The sequence below is a fragment of the Anopheles bellator genome, chromosome 2, assembly GCF_943735745.2.
Source record: "Anopheles bellator chromosome 2, idAnoBellAS_SP24_06.2, whole genome shotgun sequence".
Taxonomy (NCBI): domain Eukaryota; kingdom Metazoa; phylum Arthropoda; class Insecta; order Diptera; family Culicidae; genus Anopheles; species Anopheles bellator.
Window position 1 is genome coordinate 26,111,658 of NC_071286.1, and position 13,395 is coordinate 26,125,052.

Here is a 13,395-nt window from a genome sequence, read left to right on the forward strand (position 1 = left end):
TGCACAAAAACATTTCATAGACATCGTAAAAGATCGTACAATCAAAATGCTTACTGAATAAATTAACCGTCGAGTGGATTGATGGGGTTCGAACCTTTACGGTCACTGCGATAACCGATGAAGAATGGTGAATTTGAACCGTCCTTAGCGCGCCACGGGATGAAACAACGTTCAAATATCGTATAGAATACTGTTCCGCTTCGCAATGGCTGAGTGGTTTGATGCTGCATTGCTGTTGCGCGCTCTCCACCGCGCAAACTACTACTGGTCGTCGGCCGATAAATTAAACAAGACTATACACTATTTGGTAGGTACGGCTACGGCTAGAGAAAGTTGTCGTCTCGTTCGTCTCCAGCGCCGGGGCCGCGCGTTTCGCGCCCCACTTGCGCGCCGGTGTCCTGTCAAGTCACGTGTTCCCGGTCCGGGGTCCTACGGTCCTAGGGAGCCGCTTTATGCGGGCCACGCACCCCGGCCGAGAAGGGATCGAGGTGCAGCGGACGCAGATAGGTTACGACCTGGTTGGGATTGTTTTCGGCCGCAGCCAACTGGTGCAGATGATAGCGGGACGCCTGGGCCACCTGTCGGCCACCGGACGATGGCGTCGGATGGGGTCCTCCCCGTTGCCCGGGGTGACCGCCGGCAGCCAGGGCTGCCTGCTGGGCCTGATACTGAGAAATTGGCACAGGAACGGGCACAGGAACCGGTACGACGGAGTACCCGGCGTCAACCAGTGCCTGGAACTCCTCCGGCGTCAGCGGGCGGTCAATCTTCGGCGGCACCTTGTGGTGCTTCTCGCCGTAGTGTGCCGCCGGAGCAGGCGTCGCGGCGGCCGTAGCCTGGTTCACTCCCGTCGACTGCGACACGTAGATGGTGGAGCGTGACGGCGCGTGCGGATCGCTGGAGACGGGGCTCGGCTGGTCCTGTTGCTTTTCGCGCGGTGCATACCGGTGCTGTACCTGTTGCTGCTCGGCCGGTCTTGGCCGGTGCACCGATTGGACCGTCTTCTGGGGCTTCTCATGCTGTAGCTGCGGGGCCTCGACGATCTTCATCGGATGCTGGGGCGAGTGTTCCTCGAGCGTCTGCTGTTCCTTCAGCTGCTGCTGATGTTGGTGGTGCTGTTGCTGTTGCTGCTGCTGCTGCTGCTGCTGTTGGTAGTAGACCTGGACGTTCTTCTCCTTCGGCACGTAGTACTGTATCTTGGGCGACGGCGTGCCCGGGTGCTGCTTGGGCGAAACCTCCGCAAAGTACTGCTGTCCCTGGTGCGCCGGGGCCTGATGATGGTGCTGCGGATGGTGGTGCGCCTCCGGATTGCCTATGAACTGGTACTTCTGGGCCGGAATGTCGCTAAACTTCTGCGGTCCGACCTGCAGATGGGCTGGACTAATTTTCGGCCCCGCCAGCCCTGGGTGCCCTTGCGCAAACGATGCCACGTACTGCGCTTTCGCGTGTTTCAGTGGTTGCTGTGGGGCGCCACCGTGGTCGTGGGCCGGACCTCCGGCCTGCACGTAGGTGTACTCGTGGGACTGCGGGCTGGGTGTCGGTCCGTAGCGTTGCGCATCGTGCTGAGCCTCGTGGTGCGGATGAGCGAGCTGGCGGTAGGGGAGCGGCCGGTTGGACTCTACCAGTTTAGCGAGTTCCTTTTCGAAGGAAAAAGAACTAACTGGCTTCGGAACGGGCGTCACTGTGCCGGATTGCTGTATACTCTTGTACTGGATGCGATACTGCTCACCGTCGGCCGCCCCATAAGGTCCCGGCTGATCTTCGCTCGTCTCCAGCAGCTGAATGGCGGGCCGATACTTGTGCGGGGCTGTCGATGAGAATTGAAGAAAAACATGATACCCGTTAAAATCTCATCAATCTCTTCTAAATTAATTTAGAAAACATGCAGGTGCCTTGGGCAACGTACCCGGAACGTGCGCTGGGGCTCGGCCGTAGGCCTGCAGCCCTTGCGGCTGTTGCGGCTGGTGGTGCTGGTGGTGATAATGCGGATGGTAGGACTGCGGTCCAGCCGGGCTCGGAAGCTGCTGGGCTTGCTTCACCAACTGCGCGTACTCCTCCTCGGTGATGTACTGGATATGGTTCTGGTTTGGCTGCTGCGCGTGACTCGGATGTTCATACTGCTGCTGCTGCTGTTGCTGGTGCTGGTGCTGCTGGTGCGCCACTGCCTTGCCCTGCTTCGCGGCAGCTCCCTTGGGCTGATGTTCCGCCAACTGGTGAAGCAGACTGATGTACTCGGGGGGAAGCTAAAAATACATCGATTCGTCAGCAAATTGAAGGTCCTTTCGTGCTCGGTCCGGTCCTACGCCGCCGTCGATCGTTGGCTCGATAATGTCATCGCGGAATTGATCTTTGCACGCGGCGAGCGTGAGATTTGCAAAACCGTTCCCAGCGGCAAGCGGCCGTACTTGAACTCCGGTCGCGCTCTTCAGGAACCAATTACTCGATAACACCGTACGGTGATTATCTGAGCCCCCCTCCGGGTGGAATTTAATGTTGACGAGTGGTGCCGGCGGCCACAAATTAGCTAGCGGCCGTCTACCGGCGGTCTGATGTGGTTGTGATAATGGTTGTAGTTTACTACTTCACGGTCCATAAAGAACTATTCAGTGTAGTATTTGATTTTCCCTTAAATATTATTGTAACAAACACTCGCGGATTGCGGATTGCCCAAACCACAAACATGAACTCTTGGGATGATTTACTAAACTCGTGCTCGACTCCGCATTTACCCGCGCAACGTGATTTATGTTGGACTTTGGGCCAAAATATGCATGATGAATAGCGTGGGTAAATCATCATCATGATCTTCATCATGAAACTCGTCCCGCCGTGTAATTAGAGGTCGTTCATAGGTCAGCCCTCGGGATCGAACCGCTGGCTGCCACCACGAATGGAACAGGTTTGGCGATAAAGTAACGTCGAAACGGGGAAACTTCAAATCTGCTTCAAACTCACGTAGCGGATGCTACTCTCGGACGGATCGGACGCCAACCTTTGGGGCGACGGAATGGCTTGGCTTTTTTTCTGACGTCCAAAGACTGTCATGCTTTATGAGCGTGATCACGACGAAGCTGTAGCGAAGTCTCCGAGTGGATGGGTAGACTTCCTGCACCGTTGGCCAGCATATTACTGTGACGCTCATATGGAAGCAGCAGCAGTTTTTAGCAGCCACCGGAATGGACACACTTAACAAGCATACCCCACGGCAGGATGACATTTGTCGACCCTGGTGCCGCATGGTGACAGAAGGCCTAGAATTTTGTTATTAATCGTAAAATATTAAACCCCAGTTCAGCTCTTGAGCGGCGTCAGCCGAAGAGGATACTTCGTCCGAATAATTGTGCGGACAGCGTGTTTTTTTCATAGGCTCATCCTGACGACTCCATTCTTGAGTTCGGTCGAGGTTGGTTTGCGCCGTAGTCGGTGTCGTTGCGTAAGAACGGCGCGGCGTCCCGATCGATCGTGGTGCTAAAACGGTCGAACGTGCATCACGACGTTCGGTTCGGTTACGAAAAGCGCTGAACGTGGGCCCTCGTGGTGGCCAAAAGGGCTGAAGATGGCCCGACGATAGCTGGGCGCACTGGGACCGCCTGGCTGCCGGGCCTGTGGAGCTGGGGGGCTTTTTTCTTACCTCCTGGTACTGCGGCTGCTCCTGGGAGGCTTTGTGCCCGGCCGCGGACGCCTTGTAGGTGGGCTGACCTGCGGTCGCCTGCGCGTACTGAGCGTACTGAGCGGCCGCTTCCTCGCTCTGATAGTACTCCTGTGGCTGGTGCTGTGGCTGCTGGCGACGGCCACCAATTACCGACAGTGGAATCGATCGCGTCTCGTGTTCCGTCTGACGTTTCTCCTTCGCGGCGCTAGCGGCTACCGCTGCCGACGACTCCGTCGCGTTCTGCTTGTCCGCCAACGTCAGTCCTAGCAGGAGCGTTGCTGGAAAATTAAAACGGTTCCACATTTAATTACCGCACTGCACGTTGTGGTGTCTCATGGAAGGCGACCACTATTTTGTTGCGAGTTTATTCGCCATTACGGTTGTAGAAATCGATGAAAGCTGATAGATATGAAACCAATACAATGGTTAACCTTACCGCGGCTGATGATGAATATCTCCCAACTACTGCACTTAGAGGAGCGTTCCGCTAAGTGCTTCCGCTGCGGAGAGTACCCAACATAACCCCTATACTCGATGCCATAGCGTGTCCCTGCAACGTCTACCGGGGTGCCGTTGGCCAATGTGTGTTGACTAATCGCACCCAAATACCGCACCGCCTTATGTAACGGACCGACAGCTACGCGACAGATGGCGTCAGAAACGCCGGTTTTTTGCTTCGCCCATTGTTCTGGCGCAGACAACGATTAAGATCGAGTGAGAAACATTGCAACAGTAGCATCCAAAGTGCATGCCGCGCGCAGGGTGCATAGGCGACCTCGGCGACTTGCGCGGCCCCCGTGAGAACAGCCATTGCATTCACAGTACGCATCGACCAGATGCGTACCGCCGAGAGTTTGGCGTTGATCAAATTCTTCCACGCCGAAGGCATCACTTTTGGCTCATTGTTATCAGGCAGGTTTGGTTAGGAGTGGGCTACAGAGACGATGTAACGGCAACAATATTTTGTCACTCGGCTCGTCTCGGCCCCCTGAGGCTGTTCCCACCGGCTCGGCATGAGCTCACTGCCGGCTGGAATGGAATCTAATTAAGGAACGTATCAGGTAGGAATAGAAGTCAAGGTTCACGCCTCCATTCAGTGTCTTCGCGGTAATCAAAAGCCGAGCAAAAGGCTGAGAAAAATCACAGACAAGTGCCTGACCTGACCGATGTTTCATCACCAAAACCACAGAGAGACGCGTCTGTGCGTGCCACGGTCCGATTGGATTGAGACGTTGGGGAACGGAGCCTGATCTTCCGCGCCCAACGAAACCCAAATCGCTTCCCAAGAAACGACCACGCGCCGCGCTGGTCACGAAGATCTAGACCAAACAAAGCCGATTACGATCGTAATTAATTTGCTGGCCACGGTGGAGAACGGTTCCGAAGGGAAGACGACCCTACCCGTCGGATCTACGGATTTTGAAGGTTATGTATGGAGCTATCACAATATAAAAATCACACAACGCAAGACGGCATTTTTGGGTTCCACGCTTCACGTTGGCATTTCAGGGACCTCTCGCTCGATCTGCGTTGGGAGTGCGTTCTTGCGCAAACCATCTCGAAGTGGCCATTATTAGTAGCACACCGGTTATTAAAACCGATTACCGCACAATGGCGGCTCCCGGCTCTAGTTTTGTGGCCCAGTCCAGCATCCAATGTCCGGAACGCGGATTCGATAGCCGCCGTGACGCAAGAAAGTTTTTGCTGGCGTGCCACCGAATTCGATGGCTTCGAAGTGACCACCGGTCACGACCACCGACGACAATGCTCCGAAATGGCTACTGTGCACGCTCCACTCCGGCACGCGGCCGGATGGGAAAGTGTCCGGCGAGTGGTCCAGAAAAAGCGGTCGCCATCGACCGACGATAGAACTGTCCACCGTGGTGGTGTGATAATTGACGGTTTTCGGTGCCACAAGCGCCCTGGCTCGCTTTTCCACAATCGGTCGGGGAGTCCCCCGGTGGAGTCGTGAACCGCTACCATCCGATTAGCGGAGCCAGAAAGTGACACTCAAACCCGTTTCACTGCCGAGCGTGAAATATTTCATCAACCGGGCAGATCAACGAGTCGTCCCGAGAGGGACTTCGAGCACGATGAACTCGCAGACCCGGCGGGGGGGCAAGAGCTTCACCTGCTTGGCGTCTTTCACCGATTATTTTCACCACTTCTTGCTGCTAATCTTGATCCGATTCCGGTCGGAAACCGGTGAAATCGGCACCATCGGGGTCGGTGCAAGTAATGTTCCGCCTGAGACCTGAGTAAAGGCCGTGTGTGCATTAAATGTGCAAAACCTTTCTTTATGTAAAGCCCGCGAGCATCGTGGACACGGTTCGCGCACGTACACTCGACCGGCGCGCCAGGATCACTATTAATCTCCGTGAAATGTTTCGCGCAGTTCAATCGCTCACTTGGCCCCCAACCCCGGTACGCCACAGGTTCGCCCATTAGTCGTCGGCGGCCGCAAAGTCGTCGTTAATGGCGCCCGGACCTCAACGGCCAAACTTTCTTTCTTAAGCGCTGTCGCGGGGGCTGCTATAAAAACCCTCGACAGCCGCCCGGCGGCGGCTCTTGGGGTCCCGTTTCTCGCCCGATCGATGCCAATGACAATGCGGTGGCGGGAGCCCTCTTCACGTCACGTCCTTCGGCTTCGGGTGAGAAATTAATTTGTATTCCGTCACGCGGCTAAGTTTCGGTCCGTTGGCTTGGCACCTTCAGGATGGTACTTTACATACGAGATCGTTCCTCTTTCGCCTAGTCCTATTATTATTATGGCTGCGCTGGGGCTCCGTTTTCACGTCACCCCGTCGGCTTAGCATGAGCCCGGTGGCAGCGAAACCACTACCCCGGTTCGGTGGTGAGGAAGTCAAACCTGTCGGAGTGTGTCGCTTCCCGTGTGGGGGTTAGCTACAACGTTGCGAATCTACTCCCGGCTCGATCGCAGGCTGAAGCTACCGACGATTTTCGTTGATGGTTAAAAGTAAACAGTAAATCCGCCATGTTCCGGGCCCTGGCACGGCGGACGAAACTTTCGATTTCCATTTTATTGTAACCGTATTAAAACGGCGCCGGCCCGCACGACTTGATTCTCCCCAACTTGGTGCGATGGCTTAAGGCAGGCTTAAGGCAGGCTGTTCGCGACCAACCGGACTGGTTAACATGCGGCCACTAAATTACGCCTTCCGCGCGTGTGAAGTACAAAGTTTTTGGACTTTCGATTACCACTTGCGTCTTCCGGTTTTTCCAACCCGGGAAGCGCGAACCTGTACGGAACCCGCTTCGTGCCACCTTTTTTCCTGATACGCTAAACCCAGCAGATGCCCACAGCGCCTGGCTGCCCATCTGGCAACATGTGGGACTCGCGACCGTATGGAAGCCGCACGCGCCTGATCGTAATCATGTTCGGCATGATTTGCACGATCGGTGCGTTTCGTGAAAGCGCACCGAGCGAGGCAGAGAGAGAGAGAGAGCGAGATCGGCATCGCCGATCGATCGAGCGATCAAGTTCAAGTTTGTGGCTCCCTGCTGGCTGGAGCGTGCAAATGGACCTTCACCGTGCGGGTCCGTGGCACTCTCCGGCGGATGGGGGGCGGTGATTTAATAAAGCACGAAAACCTGAGCACGGAACGCATCGATCGGGAGTCGATGTCGATAATTTGCGCGTAGCGTCATTAACCATTTGTCGTGGCATTTAGCGCCGTCACGGCACACGTTACACGAGATTCCCACCGGCCAAGTCAAGGAGGTGCGATCGATCACGGAGTCACTGTCACGGAGAAGATTGAGTCGATCGCTCGATCGGGACCCACGACAGGATTACGATCGTTGGATAACGCGTCGGTGTGCGTGCTTTAATTTCCAGCTTTGAATTTCATCGCTGATGATGGTTTTGCGTTCCGACTTCACTGTCCGAGTTGTCCTGTTTTCATTGACTACTACTGCACGCGTTACATTCTCATCACCCGAAAAACCCGCTGCTACGTAATCGTAATTATGTTGCACTCGAAATCGGCGAGATTTTGTAAAACGATCGTTTCGATCCCGTTTCCAAGCTGCGTGTGGGGAAGACGCTGTGAAAACTCGTGACGGCCCGGGCTGCGGTGCAACGGGGCAGTCCGGCATCGGAGCATAGAGCACCGGCCGCGGCCGCGGCATTAGCGTCGATCAGGTTCGGTTATTTAACTATGCACTGGCGGCCTTACGTAAAGGCGGCCGCGGTCCCATCGCAAATTTGCACATCAAAACCAGAAATTAACGGTTGCGAGTTTTCAGCAGAGAAAACCAAAAATCCGCTTCGGCCGGCCGGGGCTCACTTTCCATATTTTCCAATCTTCCACCAGTCGGCGTTGCGTGCCGATGACGAGCGTGAGAAAAGTGATCATAAATGAGCGATGAGCGGTGCGACGGGCCCATTAGTTGTTAACTAATTTCTGTTTTCGGTTTATGTTTTTTTTTGCTATTTCGAGCGCACTATTATGTATCCGACGGGGCCACCGTTTTCGGATCGGATCGACTTTGTGGGAACGAATCCCGCGGGGACAGTATTGCCTCACGTGGCACGCGGAAAAGCGTGTGGCTTAGCAAATGTCAGGCGAAGGACCGACCGAAGCTGCAAAAGTGATCACTATCGCTCGCAGCGAAAAGCACCGACAAACGAACGCCATTAATCCGTCAGCTTGTCAATCCGTCGCTCTTCACGGTTGCGTGGTGCAAGAAATGAAAAAAACTGCTATGTGTGGCCACCGGATGCTATCTGGTCGGTGCCATCATGGGTGCTGCAAGTGCATCGACCTTCCAAAGCACTGCATCTGCCAGGCCGAGCCAGGCCGACTCCCACATCGGCGGCGCCACCGATCATTGCGCCGGTCACCCGCGCGCGCGCGCATAACGATGTGCATCGAATTTCCACTTTCTAAACGGTTGTGCCCCGTTGTGCGAGGTGGAAAAGTGTCCAGCCGGCATTCCACCGGCTGTCACCTGCATCCACACCGCCGCCCCGAATCATGATGATAACCCCCGGGTCGCGCACGGCCAGAGAATGGAGTCATAAATAGCGTCATGCGCACGCTGCACAATGCGCAAGCGCCACCACGCGGATGCTGCGCACGGCCGGGGTCTTTTATGCTTTTATACCCGGCGGCGGTGGTGGGCTGACCACCCTGGTCGGTCGGCATGATGGGTGATTAGAGCAGTAAAAATTGCCAAAGACGACCAAAGGCTTTAATTGGCCAGCGCACGGGGCTCGGGACGGCTTAGGGCGGCTGGACAATGCTGCGTATTGCATCACACCGCGAACCGGAAACGGACGGCAAAGTTTGCCATTTCATCAAGGTCCAGCCTCCCGTCGGTGATTGGGGGGGGGCCGTGGGGCCGGAAGCGCAGCATTGGGTGAAATTTTATGTTCATATGAAAAAGGCGAAGCAAGGAAAATGGTTGAAAAGATGAACGAGTACGGCCAACACTGGGTGGAACCTCGTTTAAATTGGGTTTCCCCGTTTGTGGCGCAAATTGTTTTCGATGGGTAACGTTTACGCGGTTGTGCGATGGAAATGAAATGAAAAACCATCAACCACCGACGTAATTCGGACCCGCAGCTAGCTTCGTGGATCGCGGAATGGAATCAAGCAGCAAACGGATTGATTGGGCCAATTACGCCGGGGGCTGTGGTTTGGTTTTGATTTTGATGGGGAGAAATTAAATTATTAAGCAATTGATAAGGCGAACGATAGGACGAGGAAAGGACAATTATGTGGTCCAAAAAGGAGCACAAATTGATGTGGCCAAGACCACGTAGGAGCCTGGCTTCGTTTTGATCAATTGAATAAAATTGATATAAAATGTTTGGCATTAAAATGAACATTTTTAATGTCTGTATTTGGCTGCATAAATCAACTTTCTAAGGGTTTCTAATCAACTTATTGCAATTGTTACGCAAATTGTACCCCATTTCCCTAGCATTAGAGTTCACATCTTGCCCGGTGCAATCTATCGCTACATCGGTTCCACCAGCATCCAGACCAACGTGGCCGTCTCCGCCGTACGTGGCGCTAATGATGGTGGACCAAAAACAATAGACAATGCTAATTGAGTACCCCGAGAGCTGCAGAAAGTGTATTTATTTGGAAAAAGCTTTCACCCCTCAATAAACCCCCCCGGGCCACATCGGAACAGATCATCGCCCGCATCGCTGGCAACGCAGGTGTCTCCTCACCCAGGTGCCCAGGTTCTTCAAACCCTCCAAACCAAACATTACGTAACGAGCGGCCGTGCCAAACGGGAAAAGGATGATCTCGAGCGGCACCGAAGACAGTCCGGTCTTTTGTGCCTTCTTCACCGCTGGCACGGGTAGGCGCATCGCCAAAACCGAAAGGCAGACTAACCCCGGACCGTAACGTGATGTTTCTCTTTCGATCGGTTTTTGGAGCAAACGTCCCGTGGAGCCCGTAACGTGAAACGGAAAGTTCACATGCTTGGCTGGAAAAGGTAAATGTTTAAGCCATCAAGTGCTAGTTCCCGGTGCCCGGGTCTGCACGAGGTCTGGAGTGGGTTTCTTGAACCGCAGCTCTACAAAGTTCGCCTCTGGGAGCCACCGATCCGTATTCATGGTAAATACCTGCAGGAGGTACTTTGGAGCACCGGTACGAGGAGTTCCGACTACACCACTGTGATCTACGAGGTGTGTTGAAAAAGTATCGCGACTTTTGAATTTCCGCGGGCTACGTATATCCGATTTTTGATTTTTTGGTGGCGTTTGGTTGCTACACATGTCAGTGACTTATGGTGAAAAGTTCGACCATTTTGAGTAATCAGTCAATTTTTGACAGCTGTTTCGCTTGGACAAGATTTGGCTCATCGTCGATTTTTCTCTATACCAAACAAATGGATGGCAAAGAATCTATATCGAATTTTGTGTGAAAAACGAAATTAAGAGATCGGACACAGTAGAAACGTTGACTGTTGCTTATGTTGAAGCTGTTAAGACCAAAAGCACCGCTTATCCGGTGGTTCCAAAATTTTTCGGAGGGCCTAGAAGATGTGCACGTCGAAGTGCCAAGTTTGGTCGAGTGTGAACCCTTTTGCTTTAAGTTTTCTGCAATTACAAGGTCGTGGTGCATCATGAGTTGTTGCCAAACGGTAGAACGGTGAATAAAGAATATTCTCTGCAAATTATACGCAATTTTCCCGAAGCTCACAAACGCCCGGATTTGTGGGAAACCCAAAATTGGCTGTTGCACTCTTGCTAACACATCGTGGTTCTGCTTGAATTTTTGGGCAAAACATCAAACTAATGATGTCAAAGCTACCGTATTATCCAAATCTGTTTTTTCCTATTTCCAAATCTCAAGTTACCGCTTCGTGGACAATTACCTTTGGAGCAGACAAAAATCGACGATGAGCCAAAATACGTCTAAGCAAAACAGCTGTCAAAAATTGACTGATTACTCAAAATGGTCGCACTTTTCACCATAAGTCACTGACATGTGTTCAAAAATCGCATATACGTAGCCCGCCGAAATTCAAAAGTCGCGATACTTTTTGAACACACCTCGTACTTCAGCAGAATAATTACCTGGTTGTAATTTTTTTAGCAACGTATCCCCGTTTTGGAAACAAACAAACTGGACCACAAATTTGACTACCTCACAAGCTGGTCTACTAGCTTCAGGCGCTCCAGACGGATCATTTCTTCGCCATTGGGTTCTGTTCGTTTGTACAAACAAGCTGAGAAAACATCCGCAGCATCCGTGCGCCTATCGAAAGGGCATTCCCAGGCTTACGTCCATCGCGTGCCCTTCAAGATGCGCACTCTCACGGTCTCGAGCACCTTACGGCCACTTCCACGGAGGGATGGAGCCAGCTCATCGCTGCCATCGGCTCATTTGCGCCATTGAGACAAAAGCGTTTAGGATGAGAAAAATGATGCCACTTAGAGCTACGACCACTGGCCGAGTGTCTGCGGCGAAAGGCAAGCGATTGGGTGACTTGGACTCGGTTGGACTCCGATGTAATCGAGTGGACCGAACCTGCCGCTCACTGCTTCATGCGATCGGAAGAAAAAAGGTGTAATCCGATAATTAGCATCACAATGGCGCGCCTGGGAGTCCCGGCAGTGCGGACGCTTTTGTTGGTCCCCGATCGATTGGAATGCAAATGCACCGCTCGATGCACTTCCATTTTCTATTCGGATGCAACCTCTCACCGGACGCCTGGGCGAAAGGCCGCCCAGGCCCCTTTCCGTCCCGGGTTCCATTCTCCCGCTACGGTTACGTAATGAGCAGTCCGTGACAACGCGCAGGTCCGAGGCTGATGACAGGCTATTATGATGAAGTAGTTTCCATGGCATAAGTAGATGCAAGCAGACATTGGCAGATGCAGATGGCCGGGGATCCTGAGACGGGGACGGAAAGAAGGCCAGCCCGGCAGCAGGTGCCCGGCGGGGGCTTGCTTGAGTTTTGGTTTTGTTGCTTTCTAAATTGCAAAACCGGATGCTGGCGTTTGTTGTTTTGTTTCTCCCCACCGCACCCGTTCCGCGCGGCGCTCCCGTCTGGAGCGCCCACCAGATGCGCAAGGTGCCGTTTCCCAGTCGGGGTTTCGAGGCTCTAACCGGAGCACACGGGACCCCCATTCCCGGGGACCCGGACCCGGACTGTTGCATGTGTGCGTTTTGTGTTTGAAGCCCCGCTCCGTTTCCCCCCGGGTAGCGCCTCGAGACAGGTTTCTTGTGGGGTAAGTTCTCCGACTTCTCCGAAGTGCCCCTTTCTTGGCTCGGCTCGCCGCCGAGGAAGTGAGCAATAGGAAATGTGCAGTTGAAAAATGATGGCTAGGAAAAGGCTGTCAAAGGCGTTCGAGCCGCGGGCGGTTTCCGCTTACTTGTTCGTGTCTAATTGATTTCTTGTTCATTTCACCGTGGTCACTTTTGGAGAGATTCGCTTTGGAGGACTGCAGGCCCTCAAATCCGCTAGGGGAAAAAAGACGAAATGATACATGAGGCGCGAATGGTAAGTGGAAGTTTCCAAGAACTGCGCGTAACAAGTTTTGTCCTAGGCTCTCTCTCTCTCTCCTCTCTGACTCCGCCGCGTCAAGCGTCATTCTTGTGTTCCAACATGCAAATCGTCAAGCCTTGGCCCATAACTTCTCGCGCCAACATTGGAAAAGTTCGCACCAACACCCCGGCGGAGATCAGAAGCCGCCGGAGGCGTGTGTGGTCTATGCAAATAGGCCCTATGCCAGTTGCGGTAAGCCCTGCGCTCATTTCCGATCCGACCACCCTTTGGAGGTCTCTGCACACCACGCGCGTGCACTAAACACACCCCGCGGTGAAAAATTGGGGCACGAGAATTTGTGCTAGAATTTTCCGTACACCAATCGCGCTCGGTTGGCCTGGTAATTACCAGCATCGAGACAGAGCGGGGGGTGTTGCACAAGGGTTACACCACCTTCTGCGGCCTCTTGTAGGATTCCGATCCCAATTCGGTGCGATGCTGGTGACATTTGCCAGTGACGCTGCCGCCGTCCCTTGTTCACAGCGTGTCATCCGCGCGTCGGTGACATTTGCCGCGATCGATCCGTAAACTCACTGCTGACGTTCCCATCCGACGTCGAAGGTAGCAAAGGAAGGCCCTGCACCATCATCACTCACCTAGGAATAGTTTGGACCACATGGCTGGCGCTGCTTTCGTTCTCGCTTTTCGGTAGCTGCTTCGATCTGGCTTCAACCACACAACGTTTCACGGCCTGCAGGGTTC

At 53.8% G+C, this 13,395-nt stretch overlaps 1 protein-coding gene across 1 annotated transcript; it reads right to left on the bottom strand.

Annotated features, from left to right (window-relative positions):
• Positions 1-54: 54 nt before the first annotated feature.
• LOC131210322 (uncharacterized) lies at positions 55-13,395 on the bottom strand. The gene is made up of 4 exons (XM_058203550.1): positions 13,290-13,395; positions 3,632-3,930; positions 1,883-2,243; positions 55-1,807 (listed from the first exon to the last, which is right to left on the bottom strand). Exons 1-4 carry the CDS (start codon positions 13,309-13,311, stop codon positions 438-440), a joined length of 2,052 nt encoding a protein of 683 aa, XP_058059533.1. The 5' UTR covers positions 13,312-13,395; the 3' UTR covers positions 55-437.

Excerpts from the sequence above, each read along its gene's own strand:
- LOC131210322 (XM_058203550.1), bottom strand. The coding sequence starts at position 13,311 with ATGTGGTCCAAACTATTCCTAG. Across the intron at positions 3,931-13,289 it reads GTGGTCCAAACTATTCCTAG|CAACGCTCCTGCTAGGACTG; the intron begins GTGAGTGATGAT and ends TTAATTTTCCAG. Across the intron at positions 1,808-1,882 it reads GTTGCCCAAGGCACCTGCAT|CCCCGCACAAGTATCGGCCC; the intron begins GTTTTCTAAATT and ends TCTCATCGACAG.